Source organism: Scyliorhinus canicula, chromosome 27 (genome assembly GCF_902713615.1).
Source record: "Scyliorhinus canicula chromosome 27, sScyCan1.1, whole genome shotgun sequence".
NCBI lineage: Eukaryota > Metazoa > Chordata > Chondrichthyes > Carcharhiniformes > Scyliorhinidae > Scyliorhinus > Scyliorhinus canicula.
Window position 1 is genome coordinate 24,319,695 of NC_052172.1, and position 13,874 is coordinate 24,333,568.

At 44.3% G+C, this 13,874-nt stretch overlaps 1 protein-coding gene across 3 annotated transcripts in view; it reads right to left on the reverse strand.

Annotated features, from left to right (window-relative positions):
- Positions 1–13,874, reverse strand: part of shkbp1 (SH3KBP1 binding protein 1) — a 41,368-nt gene that overhangs the window by 11,288 nt on the left and 16,206 nt on the right. For all 3 annotated transcript variants that reach the window (XM_038786052.1, XM_038786053.1, XM_038786054.1), the window contains 3 exons: positions 8,930–9,045; positions 8,761–8,848; positions 6,187–6,303 (listed from right to left, as the gene is read on the reverse strand). In XM_038786052.1, the coding sequence (XP_038641980.1) occupies positions 6,187–6,303; positions 8,761–8,848; positions 8,930–9,045 (321 nt within the window). The remainder of the gene's footprint in view (positions 1–6,186; positions 6,304–8,760; positions 8,849–8,929; positions 9,046–13,874) is intronic.

Sequence of the window (13,874 nt, forward strand, 5' to 3'; positions counted from 1 at the left end):
TGTTTCAGGATTAACCAACATATTTCTCATCTCAATCGTAACTGACCGATTTGAATCCGGCGACTGTGACCCTTATTCTAGACACCGAGCCAGGGTAAACATCCCTGTCCAGCCTAGTCAGAATTTTATATATTTGAATGAGATTGCCTATCATTCTTCGAAATTCCAATGGAGACAGGCCTAGTCAACTCAGTATCTCCTCAACGCTATCCTGCCATCCCAGGAATCAGCCTGGTGAATGAGAAACTGAAGTGGATTAGCCATTAAATACTGTGGCAACAAGAGCAGGTCAGGGACTAGGATCCTGTGGATAGTAGTTCACCTCCCAAGTCTCAAAGCTTATCCATCATCTCTAAATGGCACAAGTCAGGAGTGCAATGGAATACTCCCACTTGCCTGGACGAGTGCAGCCCCAAAAATGTTCAAGAAACTCGACACCATCCAGGTCAAAACAGCCCTGCTTGATTGGCACCCCATCCACCACCTTCGACATTCACTCTCTACACCACTGATGCACAGTAGCAACTCATTAAGGCTCATTCAACAGCACCTTCCAAACTTACTACCACTATCATCTCGAAGACAAGGATAGCACACACATGAGAACACCACGATCACAAGGAAGTTCTCCTCCGAGCCACACACCGCCCTAATTTGAAAATATATCACCGATCCTTCGTTATCGCTATATCAAAATCCGGAAACTCCCTTCCTAACAGCACTGTGAGTGTATCTACACCACATGGTTCAAGAAGGGGTTCACCACCACCTTCTCAGTGTTGGCCTTCCCAGTGACCCCCAAAGTCCTTGAATGAAAAAAACAATACTGGCTAAAAACCCCCAGATTCTTTCTCCTCTCCTTCAGGGACGGCTAATTGATTCTTATCAACAATCTCTTCAGATTGCCTGAAGATCAAAAGGAAACAGGTGGGAATGACTGTCTTGTGATTGATTGCTGTTCTCGACATTGAGATATCGATTGATTTGATCCATTTAATTGGTCTCGGCGACTGAAGCCAGACGAAGCTTCGGAAGATTATCGGGAATGTCGGACCAATCTGAAACGAGGAATCAAGAGGGCTAAAAGGGGTCATGAAATATCTTTAGCAAACAGGGTTAAAGAAAGTCCCAAAGCCTTTTATTCATATATAAGGATCAAGAGGGTAACTACAGAAAGTATTGGCCCACTCAAGGACAAAGGAAGAAAGTTATGCGTGAAGTCAGAGAAAATGGGTGAGATTATTAACGAGTACTTTGCATCGGTATTCACCGAGGAGAGGGACATGACGGATGTTGAGGTTAGGAATAGATGTTTGATTACTCTAGGCCAAGTCGGCATAAGGAGGGAGGATGTGTTGGGTATTCTAAAAGGCATTAAGGTGGACAAGTCCCAGATCCGGATGGGATCTATCCCAGGTTACGGAGCGAAGCGAGGGACGAAATAGCTGGGGCCTTAACAGATATCAAGTTTGCAGATGACACTAAGATTGGTGGAGTAGCAGATAGTGAAAGGGACCATCAGAGAATATAGATAGATTGGAGAGTTGGGTGGAGAAATGGCAGATGGAGTTCAATCTGGGCAAATGCAAGGTGATGCATTTTGGAAGATCCAATTCAAGAGCGAACTATATGGTAAATGAAAAAGCCCTGGGAAAAATTGATGTACAGAGAGATCTGGGTGTTCAGGGCCATTGTACCCTGAAGGTGGCAACGCAGGTCGATAGAGTGGTCAAGAAGGCATACGGCATGCTTTCCTTCATCAGAAGGGGTATTGAGTACAAGAGTTGGCAGGTCATGTTACAGTTGTATATTTAGTTTGGCCACATTTGGAATACTGTGTGCAGTTCTGGTCGCCACATTACCAGAAGGATGTGGATGCTTTAGAGAGGGTGCAGAGGAGGTTCACTAGGATGTTGCCTGGTATAGAGGGTGCTAGCTATGAAGAGAAGTTGAGTAGATTAGGATTATTTTCATTAGAAAGACGGAGGTTGAGGGGGAACCTCATTGAGGTCTACAAAATCATGAGAGGTATGGACAGGGTGGATAACAAGAGTGGGGGTGTCAATTACAAGGGGTCACGAGTTCAAGGTGAGAGGGTAAAAGTTTAAGGGAGATATGCGTGGAAAGTTCTTTACGCAGAGGGTGGTGGGTGCCTGGAACGCATTGCCGGCGGAGGTGGTAGAGGCGGGCACGATAGCATCGTTTAAGATGTATCTAGACAGATACATGAACGGGCAGGGAGTAGAACACAGAACATAACAGCGCAATACAGGCCCTCGATGTTGCGCCGTCCTGTGAAACCCCTGAAGTCCCTCTACACTATTCCCTTATTGTCCATATGCCTATCCAATGGCCATTTGAATGCGTTTAGTGTTGGCGAGTCCACTACTGTTGCAGGCAGGGCATTCCACGCCCTTACTACTCTCAGATTAAAGAACCTACCTCCGACATCTGTCCTATACCTATCTCCCCTCAATTTAAAGCTATGTCCCCTCGTGCTGGACATCACCATCCGAGGAAAAAAGGCTCTCAATGTCCACCCTATCTAATCCTCTGATCATCTTGTATGCCTCAATTAAGTCACCTCTTAACATTCTTCTAATGAAAAAAGCCTTAGTCCCTCAGCCTTTCCTCATATGATCTTCCCTCCATACCAGGCAACATCCTTGTAAATCTCCTCTGTACCCTTTCCAATGCTTCCACATCCTTCCTCTAATGTGGCGACCAGAACTGCACGCAATACTCCAAATACGGCCGTACCAGAGTTTTGTACAACTGCAACATGACCTCATGGCTCCGAAACTCAATTCCTCTACCAATAAAAGCTAACACAACGTCCGCCTTCTTAACAACCCTCTCAACCTGGGTGGCAACTTTCAGGGATCTATAGACATAGACATCGAGATCTCTCTGCTCGTCCACATTACCAAGAATCTTACCATTAGCCCAATACTCTGTCTTCCTGTTATTCCTTCCAAAATGAATCACCTCACACTCTGCATTAAACTGCATTTACCACCTATCAGCCCAGCTCTGCAGCTTATCTATGTCCCTCTGTAACTTGTAACATCCTTCTGCACTGTCCACAACTCCACCGACTTTAGTGTCATCTGCAAATTTACTCACCCATCCTTCTACGCCCTCCTCCAGGTCATTTATAAAAATGACAAACCGCAGCAGCCCCAAAACAGATCCTTGTGGTACAGCACTAGTAACTGAACTCCAGGCTGAACATTTCCCATCAACCACCACCCTTTGTCTTCTATCAGCTAGCCAATTTCTGATCCAAACTGCTAAATCACCCAGAATCCCATGCCTCTGTATTTTCTGCAATAGCCTACCGTGGGGAACCTTATCAAACGCTTTATTGAAATCCATATACACCACATCAACTGCTTTACCCTCATCCACCTGTTTGGTCACCTTCTCGAAGAACTCAATGAGGTTTGTGAGGCACGACCTACCCTTCACAAAACCATGTTGACTATCTCTAATCAAATTATTCCTTTCCAGATGATTACACATCCTATCTCTTATAAACCTTTCCAAGACTTTTCCCACAACAGAAGTAAGGCTCACTGGTCTATAGTTACCGGGGTTATCTCTACTCCCCTTCTTGAACAAGGGGACAACATTTGCTATCCTCCAGTCCTCTGGCACTATTTCTGTAGACAAAGATGACTTAAAGATCAAAGCCAAAGGCTCAGCAATCTCCTCCCTAGCTTCCCAGAGAATCCTAGGATAAATCCTATCTGGCCCAGGGGACTTATCTATTTTCACACTTTCCAGAATCACTAACACCTCCTCCTTATGAACCTTAAGCCCTTCTAGTCTAGTAGCCTGTATCTCAGTATTCTCCTCGACAACTTTGTCTTTTTCCTGTGTGAATACAGCCAAAAGATATTCATTTAGCACCTCTCCTATCTCCTCGGACTCCACGCACAACTTCCCACTACTGTCCTTGAGTGGCCCTACTCTTACCTTAGTCATTCTTTTATTTCTGACATACCTATAGAAAGCTTTAGGGTTATCCTTGATCCTACCTGCCAAAGACTTCTCATGTCCTCGCTTGGCTCTTCTTAGCTCTCTCTTTAGAGCCTTCCTAGCTAACTTGTAACTCTCATGCGACCTAACTGAACCACCACGTCTCATCTTCACATAAGCCTCCTTCTTCCTCTTGACAAGTGTTTCAACTGCTTTAGTAACCCATGGTTCCCTCGCTCAACGACTTCCTCCCTGCCTAACAGGTACATACTTATCAAGGACACGCAGTAGCTGTTCCTTGAACATGCTCCACATTTCCATTGTGTCCATCCCCTGCAGTTTTCCTCTCCAGCCGATGCATCCTAAGTCTTGCCTCATCGCATCATAATTGCCTTTCCCCCAGCTATAACTCTTGCCCTGCGGTGTATACCTATCCCTTTCCATCGCTAAAGTAAATGTAATCGAATTGTGGTCACTATCACCAAAATGCTCACCTACCTCCAAATCTAACACCTGTCTGAGTTCATTACCCGAACCAAATCCAATACGGCCTCGCCTCTTGTTGGCCTATCTAGATACTGCATCAGGAAGCCCTCCTGCACACATTGTACAAAAATGGACCCATCTAAAGTACTCGAACTATAGTGTTTCCAGTCAATATTTGGAAAGTTAAAGTCCCCCATAACAACTACCCTGTTATTTTCGCTCCTATCCAGAATCATCTTTGCAATCCTTTCCTCTACATCTCTGGAACTTTTTGGAGGCCTATAGAACAGCCCGAACAGGGTGACCTCTCATTTCCTGTTTCTTAACTCAGCCGATACTCAGTATTCAAGTCCTCATCAAATGTCCTCTCAGGCACCTTAATACTGTCCTTAAACTATCCTTTTAGACTTTCGGTGTCCTCTGCACACTCTACCATTCATCTTAGTGTCATCTGTGAACTTTGACACATTACACTTGGTCCCAACTCCAAATCATCTATGTAAATTGTAAACAACTGCGGTCCCAACACTGATCCCTGAGGCATACCACTAGCCATTGATCGCCAACCAGAAAAACACCCATTTATCCCCAATTTTTGCTTTCCTTTAGTTAACCAATCCTCTAACTATGCTAATACATTACCCATATTGCTGTTTACCTTTATGTTATGTAGCAGCCTTTTGTGCGGCACCTTGTCGAATGCCTTCTAGAAATCCAGATACACCACATCCACCAGTTCCCCATTGTCCACCACACTAGTAATGTCCTCAAAAATTCCAGTAAATTAGTTAAACATGACTTGCCTTTCATGAACCCATGCTGCATCGGCCCAATGGGACAATTTCTATCCCAATATCTCGCTATTTCTTCCTTGATGATAAATTCAAGCGTCTTACCTACTCCAGAAGTTAACTGGCCTATAGTTACCCTCCTTTTTTAAACAGTGACGTCATATTTGCTGTTTTCCAATCTGCTGGAACCATCCAAGAGTCCAGCAAATTTTGGTAAATTACCACGAGCGCATTTGCTATTTCCCCTGCCAGGGTTTAATACCCTGGGATGCATTCCATCAGGGCCAGGAGACATGTCTACCTTTAGCCCCATTAGCTTGCCCAACACTACCTCCTTAGTGATAACGATCGTTTCTAGGTCTTCACCTGCCATAGCCTCCTTTCAAACAATTGTTGGCACGTTATTTGTGTATTCCAACACATCTTTGAAATCATAGAAAGGTGTTTTCCACTCAGCAAATTCCCAGAAAAAGCCAAGAGATGGGCTATTGGGAGGTATCAGTTTGGACCCAAAGCATTTTTGCTCTTTGGACAAAGAGAGTAGGCAAACAAAGCGACAGGGTCCCAGGTTTGATTCCCGGTTTGGGTCACTGTCTGTGTTGAGTCTGCACGTTCTCCTAGTGTCTGCGTGGGTTTCCTCCCACAGTCCAAAGATGTGCAAATTAGGTAGACTGACCATGATAAATTGTCCTTAGTGTCCAAAGATGTGCAGGTTGGGTGGGGTTTCAGGGATAAGGTGGGGAGTGGGCCAAGGTAGGATGCTCTTTCAAACGCTCGGTGTTGACCCGATGGACAAATGGTCTCCTTGTGCACTCTAGGGATTCTATGGATTATTTCAATGAGCCAAGTTTATATATTTCAGCCATAATGGAAGATTTAGACATTGTAAAGCAGCAATCGAATAGCAGGATAAATTATCACTCACTGGTTTTTGGGGTGAGATAGACACTGAGAGCTGTGATGGCATCTTCATAGGGATCACAGTAAAGTTCTGTAACAAGTAAGTCATTGTCCTTTATCCTCAGGGGAAACTTCTGTACATCTGCAAAACAAATGTCACTCCAATTTGAGAACACAGAGGGAGAGATTGTCACAGGATTTTTCTCATAGAAAATGTACAGCATGGGGATTATTCTGTCCATTGCATCTGTGAAGCCATCAAGAGCCTTTCTGCCGAATCCCACATTGCAGCTCTTCCTGCATCCTGTAGGCAATAACATTTCAAGGGAAGATCTATCTACTTTTCAAATGAGGAGGTTTTTGCAATGTTTGAGGCAGAGTTTCAGACACCCAACACCCTCAACCAGAATTGTTTCTAATCCTTCACCAATGACTTAAATTCTCTGCCCCCAACTATTAACCTCTCTACTGGAGAAATTTGGCCTTCCTATCTTCTCTATTCAGGCTCCACAATTTTATACAGCTCAATTTAACCTTCCTTCAGTCTCATCTGACCCAAATAAACATTCTCAGGCTGTTTAATCTTTCCTCAAAGCTAAAAATCTCCATTCCTGGGAACGGTTTTGTATATCAGTTCTGTAACCTCGTTAGTATTGTCACATCCTTCCTGTAACGTGGTGGTCAGAATTCTATGCAGTAACCTATTTGTTAAAATATGTTTTTTTTAAAACATGTACACTTTTGGCATTACTCCCATTTGATTCTGTTCCTAATAGAAGGAAGTATCCATATGATCCCTTAACCACCTTCTCTACCTTTAGGGATCTGTGGACATTCATTCCAAGGTCCCTCAGTTTCCCTACACTTCTCAGTATCCAGCGTTTATGTATTGTCTTGTTTGCCTTCTTCAAACACATCACCTCACATTCTCCAGACTGAACTCCATTTGCTATTTGCTGCTGGCCTGGCCAGTCCTTTGATACGGTCATAAAATCTACAAATTTCTTCCCCACAATCAACAATACGAGTTTTGCATCGTCTTCAAACCTCTTAATCAATCTTCCTGCAATTAAGTCTATTCTAAACCATTGCTTTATTTCATGAACAGCAAGGGATCTGACTGGAAACAGCCTTCCAGGCACAAAAACATCAGTCAACCATTACCCCGTGCTTAATCCCAATAAGCCAATTTTGAATCCATCTTGCCAATTTCCCTGGGTTGCATAGACTTTTCCTTTTCTGACCAGTTGCCAAATATTGTGACCACCAGCTTTTTCTAATCCCTTGTCTGAAAACCCTGTTAGTGGGAATGTTCAGCTGCATGCCTTTCCCTTCTTTGAGCCACGTTTCAACAATAGCTACATCATAATTCGGAGTGTCTGCCCCAGCTCACCTGCCTTATTCACTCATGGCATTTAATTATTTTTAATCAAATCAATGAACAACCGTTTTTTAGGTTATTTTCAAGGCTTTAAATCTTCTGCCTTCCATACTTGCTTCCAAAATCTCTGCCTTCAATTTAAGATTCTGCTTCTGTTCCTTCTGAATATATGTTCTGCTCTCTACTCCCGTGCGGAGCAAGTTTAAACCCTCCCCAATAACACTCGCACCTCTCCAACCATTTTAACTGAAAGTACCTTATACAAAACCCACTGCCCCAAACTCAGTCCTAATTCTCCAAGAATCTAAAGGGCTCCCGCCTGCATTATCTCTGCAGCCACACATCCAGAACTATTCTCCTCTTTCTAGACTCCAACAGGTGACCCCAAAAGCACTCCAGCAATTACCAACTTTGAGATCAAACATTTTAATTCCTTTCTTAGCGACCTAAAATCTGCCTGCAGAACCTCATTCCTCTTTCTCCTTATGTAATTGATATCAATACAAGGACCACAACCTCGGCCCCCTCATGTCCTGCAGTGACATCCTTGAATCAGACACAAGTGAGGCAACACACCATCCTTGAATCACATCTGTCACTGCAGGAACTATCAAGTCTGCTATTCTTATTTCTTTCCAAAACTTTATCCCCGCTCCCACTTCCTGTGCAGCTGAACCACCCATGATGCTGTGGATGCGACTCTGCACCCCTGAGGGGGAACTGTCATTCTGACTATCGTTCACAACTAAATCCAGGTTAGCGAGTCAGATACACTCGGGTGACTCCTGCACTACCTGCTTAGTCCTTCTCGACAGTCTAGTTGTGACTCCCTGCACAGCCATCGGCTGCAGGGTGACATCTATAAACATGCTACCCATTAAATCTGCAACCTTTTAAATCAGTGACACCAGCTGCTGCTCAAGCTCCTGCTCACTTTATACTTTGCATTTAATTAATTACTTTATTTAAATTAAACATTGACATGTAGGAGCTACTACATGTTCTAAAGATATCAAACAGCACCTCCACTGCATGGGTATTGAATTTCGAACTTTCGCATCTTGTCCCAACATGATTATCTGATGTTGTCAGGATTACAGGAGACCCATTACTTCATTGCACAAAGAAGAAAGAATCACTGAATGAGTAGCACCCAGAAATCTGGGGCAGGCAGAGTGGGTAAGGGATCAAAAGAGAAATTGAACATGTTTCACTTACCAATATAGTAAATGGATCCATTATTACACCCAAGGATGAGCAATGACCCAGCTGTGTCATAACTGTTTATTGGAACTACATCCTGAATCTGTGGGAGAAACGAACTGTGAGGCAAGAGAGAGTGATCAGCAAAGGGGTGATAGAGTTAGAGAGTTGGGAGAGTTCCTACCTGCCAGTGTTTGGTGACTGCGTTCCACACGCCAACTTTACCAGTGTGACTTGTTGCAATCAGCTGATTACCCACAAAGAACAAAGATTCCACTGGGACTCCAAGGCTAAAGATTCCTGCAGGGAAATGGGGATGGTGGGAAGGAAGAGGAGAAGAGGTCACAAATCAGGATATCAGCAACTTCCATCTTCTGACGAATGTTCATTGACCTGAAACATTAACTTTGTTCCATTTCCTTCAGATTCTGGCAGAGCGGAATTTGAATGCAGTAGGAATAAAAAGATAAAACATTTTTTATCTTTGCTAGTAGATTGCAAGTACAGTTCCCACAGGCACTGATTCTCACGGGGGGTATGGGCCCCAAATACTTGCCACCTATTCCAATTCATGTGTGTTTGCTGAAATAATGACAACCACAAAAATAAATCATTGCAGAGGCTGGACACCAGAAAGTACAGAAAAAAAACTCAGCAACTCTGGCAGCATCTGTGGGGAAACTAGTTAACATTTTGAGTCCTGTGTTGTTGAGGGGGGGGGGGGGTTGGGATGATGGTAAACGACCGTCCTGGAAACAAGAGTTTGATGTTTGTTTGAGGTCAGAATCTGGGGGAGGTGGGAGTATCTGAGAGTTGGCACTGAGCCTCTGTCAGGTAGAGGTCATTATGCCAGACAAAAATAGCACCATCTTTATCAGTGGGTTTGATCACAAAGTCAGTGTTAGACCCGAGAGAGAAGGAAGAGTGAAGCAGGTTAAGAGGGAGATAAGTTAGAGTGGGTGCGAGGGCAGAGAAATGAAGATGCTGATGTCACGCTGACACAGTAGGCGTCCAGGTGGCGGGAAGAGTGAACTGGAACCATTCAGCAATTTTACTTTCAATTTCCACACTGTCACCCTCACACAGTCCATGTCCAATACTTTCCTTCCCTTCCTTGACTTCATAGCCCATCTGAGAAATGAAGACACACAAAATGGGAGCAGTTAATGTCGTATACATGGATTTTAGTAAGGCGTTTGATGAGGTTCCCCATGGTCGGCTCATGAAGAAAGTAAGGAGGTGTGGGATAGAGGGGAATTTGGCCAATTGGATAAGTAACTGGCTATCAATTACAAGGGGTCACGATTTCAAGGTGAGAGGGGGAACTTTTAAAGAAGATGTGCATGGAAAGTCTTTTTACACAGAGGGTGGTGGGTGCCTGGAACGCTTTGCCAGTGGAGGTGGTAGAGGCGGGCACGATAGCATCATTTAAGATGCATCTGGACAGATATATGAACGGGCGGGGAACAGAGGGAAGTAGATCCTTGGAAAATAGGCGACAGGTTTAGATAAAGGATCTGGATCGGCGCAGGCCGTGAGGGCCGAAGGGCCTGTTCCTGTGCTGTAATTTTCTTTGTTCTATCGCATAGAAGACAGAGGCTGGTGGTGGATGGAAAATTTTCAGACTGGAGACCAGTTACCAGCGGTATACCACAGGGATCAGTGCTGGGTCCACTGCTATTTGTGATTTGTGACCTGGAGGAGGGGGCTGAAGGGTGGGTCAGTAAATTTGCTGATGACACCAAGATTGGTGGAGTAGTGGAAGAGGTGGAGGGCTGTTGTAGACTGCAAAGAGACATTGATAGGATGCAGAGCTGGGCCGAAAAATGGCAGATGGAGTTTAACCCTGATAAGTGCGAGGTGATTCATTTTGGTAGGAAAAATTTGAATGCGGATTACAGGGTCAATGGCAGGGTTCTGAGGAATGTGGAGGAACAGAGAGATCTTGGGGTTCATGTCCACAGATCTCTGAAGGTTGCCACTCAAGTGGATAGAGCCGTGAAATAGGCCTATAGTGTGTTAGCGTTTATTAACAGAGGGCTTGAGTTTAAGAGCCGCGGGGTTATGCTGCAACTGTACATGACCCTGGTGAGACCACATTTGGAGTATTGTGTGCAGTTCTGGCCACCTCATTATAGGAAGGATGTGGAAGCATTGGAAAGGGTGCAAAGGAGATTTACCAGGATGCTGCCTGGATTGGAGGGTAGGTCTTATGAGGAAAGACGGAGGGAGCTAGGGCTTTTCTCTTTGGAGCGGAGAAGGATGAGAGGTGACTTAATAGAGGTTTATAAGGTGATGAGGGGGATAGAGTGGACGTTGAGACTATTTCCTCGGGTGGATGGAGCTGTTAGAAGGGGGCATAACTATAAGGTTCAGGGTGGGAGCTATAGGAGGGATGTCTGAGGTAGGTTCTTTACTCAGAGAGTGGTTAGGGTGTGGAATGGGCTGCCTGCTGTGATAGTGGAGTCAGACACTTTAGGAACTTTCAAGCGGTTATTGGATAGGCACATGGAGCACACCAGAATGACAGGGAGTGGGATAGCTTGATCTTGGTTTCGGACAAGGCTCGGCACAGCATCGAGGGCCGAAGGGCCTGTTCTGTGCTGTACTGTTCTATGTTCTAGAGGGAGGCCATTCAGCCGATTGAACCTGCTCCGATACAAGATCATGGTAGGTGTGTTTGAGTTTTGAATTCCCCATTCCCATCTACCCCCAATAACCGTGGGCCTGAATTTTATGTTTGGGGTCTGCCCGGAGTTGGCATGAGCAGGGATGGATGTGAAACATGCACCCGCCTGAGATGATGTTGTTAATGAAATATTACCCTGGATGGCCAATTAACGGCTAACCTAGCGTGAAACACAACTCCTGTAAAATGCTGAGCGCTCCCAGCGAGAGTGGGTCTGAGAAAAGGGAGTGCGTGGGCTGGAGGTTTCAACAAGGGTGCTTTCTCAAGGGTACTGCTGCTGCAAGCTGCCTGAGGGAACTGCTGACCTGTACAAAATAAATATCAGCGGAAAAACTGCTAGCATTGTCTAGGCAACAAAATCATACACAGACCTCAGTCCCCAGACATATTTGTTAATTTTATTTGTGCCTTGAATTCCATCGCACCCTGGATTGAGTCTTAAACATAAAGGTCTCCTGGCCATATGACCCACCCATCCTCCCACCATAAAGACAGACTGGCAACTGCTGTTTGTTCAATTCAAATTGGCCTCTTGATTGTCAGCAAGCACGTGTCTGACTCACGTGTACGTCCAACACCAGAATATCACGCAAGGGTGCAATGATGTCAGGGCGCACACCGAATGCCTTTGCGTGCACTTTGTAATTGAAAATATAGAAAGATATATCATTTGAAACAAGGCAGTCTGGCAACACCCGAGAATGTGGGGGGAAATCGCACAAAGGGTTAACAGCAGCTGCAGGAGAGGATTGTAAAATGCAGATAACCTTAGTCAAGAAGGCTTATTAGCAAACAAAACAAGCAGGTCTTTCAAGACACAATTGAGTGAATTTTAGTATACAGCTAGAAGCAATGTTTCGCACCTCCTTTTGAAGTTAGGTAAGCAGATGGAAAAGAATGGATAAGGTTCTCAGTTGAATTAGGTGACAAACGTATAGGTGTGAAGTTCTGCTGACATCAGGTAAATTAAAGAAAGCTGGAGACAGCTTGTCTACGAGTACACAAATTAGACCCAAATCAAAGTCTAAATTATGAGCTGGGGCACAATTTAATAATAATAAAACTATAGAAATGACAGGAATCAAAAGTCACACCACTTTGAAATCAAAGCATTTTTGAACATCACAAAGGATACAATGTAAGCAGAGATCTATGAGATGAGGTCATGCTCAAAATGAATACTTAGTCATGTGAGAAAAAATTAGATTAAAGGTACTTTTTACAATCCAAGTGAAATAAAAGTTACTTTACAATAAAGTCATAAAAACTTAACTGCTAGAAGGGGATAGAACATAGAACAGTACAGCACAGAACAGGCCCTTCGGCCCTCGATGTTGTGCCGAGCAATGATCACCCTACTCAAACCCACGTATCCACCCGATACCCGTAACCCAAACCCCCCCCCCCCTTAACCTTACTCTTAACCTTCCCCTAAGAAAGGGGACTGCCAGCAGAGTTAGCTCGGTCATGGGAAAGATAGAGCATAGCAACCAAGCAGAACAGTGAATACATCTGAGAAAGACCAAAAGCTAAAGAAGAGAGAGAGCCAGCTCTCATAGCTCTGTACATGGGACGGATAGAGCATAGCAACCAAGCAGAACAGTAAATACATCTGAGGAAGACCAAAAGCTATAAGTGAGTGTCAAGGTGGACCTGTTGGTCTCTTCAACCAACCAGGAGAATCCAGAAGCAAGATCTTTTTACTTTTCTGTAAAGACAGTGATTGTATATTTTAAAAGAAAGAATATAATAATAAAATAACTTAAACAGTTTTAATCTGAAACAGTGGTTATTATAAAGTCTACTTTACTTACTTAGCAACGCGGGACCCAGGATTGATGCTACTAAGTGGTAAGTAGATGAAATCTTCTGTGAAGGTATGCGTTATACCGGGGGATAACTTGAAAATATAGTTTGACCTGAATAGCACCCACCGAAGCCTGCATAGGAGTCAAGGAGTGAGAATCCCTGTTCACCATTTAGAATATCGGCCCTTTTTGGTATAGGGGGAATTCTAAGAATAGTGGTGAGTTTTTAACTTCAACTTCCAGGTCAAACATATGTCTGCCCGAGCAACAGAAAATTCTGGCCCTGGATTATCTTACCTGACCAAAATGTATCTACTTGTGCCTTAAAAATGTCAATCACCCCACCTTCACCGGCAGAGATTCCAAAGTCACACAAGACTCGAGAGAAAATAATTCTCCTCACCTCTGTCCCATAAGGATGATCCCTAATTTATAAACAATGCTCCCGAATTATGGGCTCACCCACAAGAGGAAATGTCCTTTCCATGCCCACCTTCTCAACACTTTCAGGATCTTATAACTTCAATCGAGTCACCCCTCACCCTTCTAAACTCCAGTGGAAACAAGCCTGGACTGTCCAATCACCCATGGCGACACAGTGGTTAGCACTGCTGCTTAACAGTGCCAGGGAC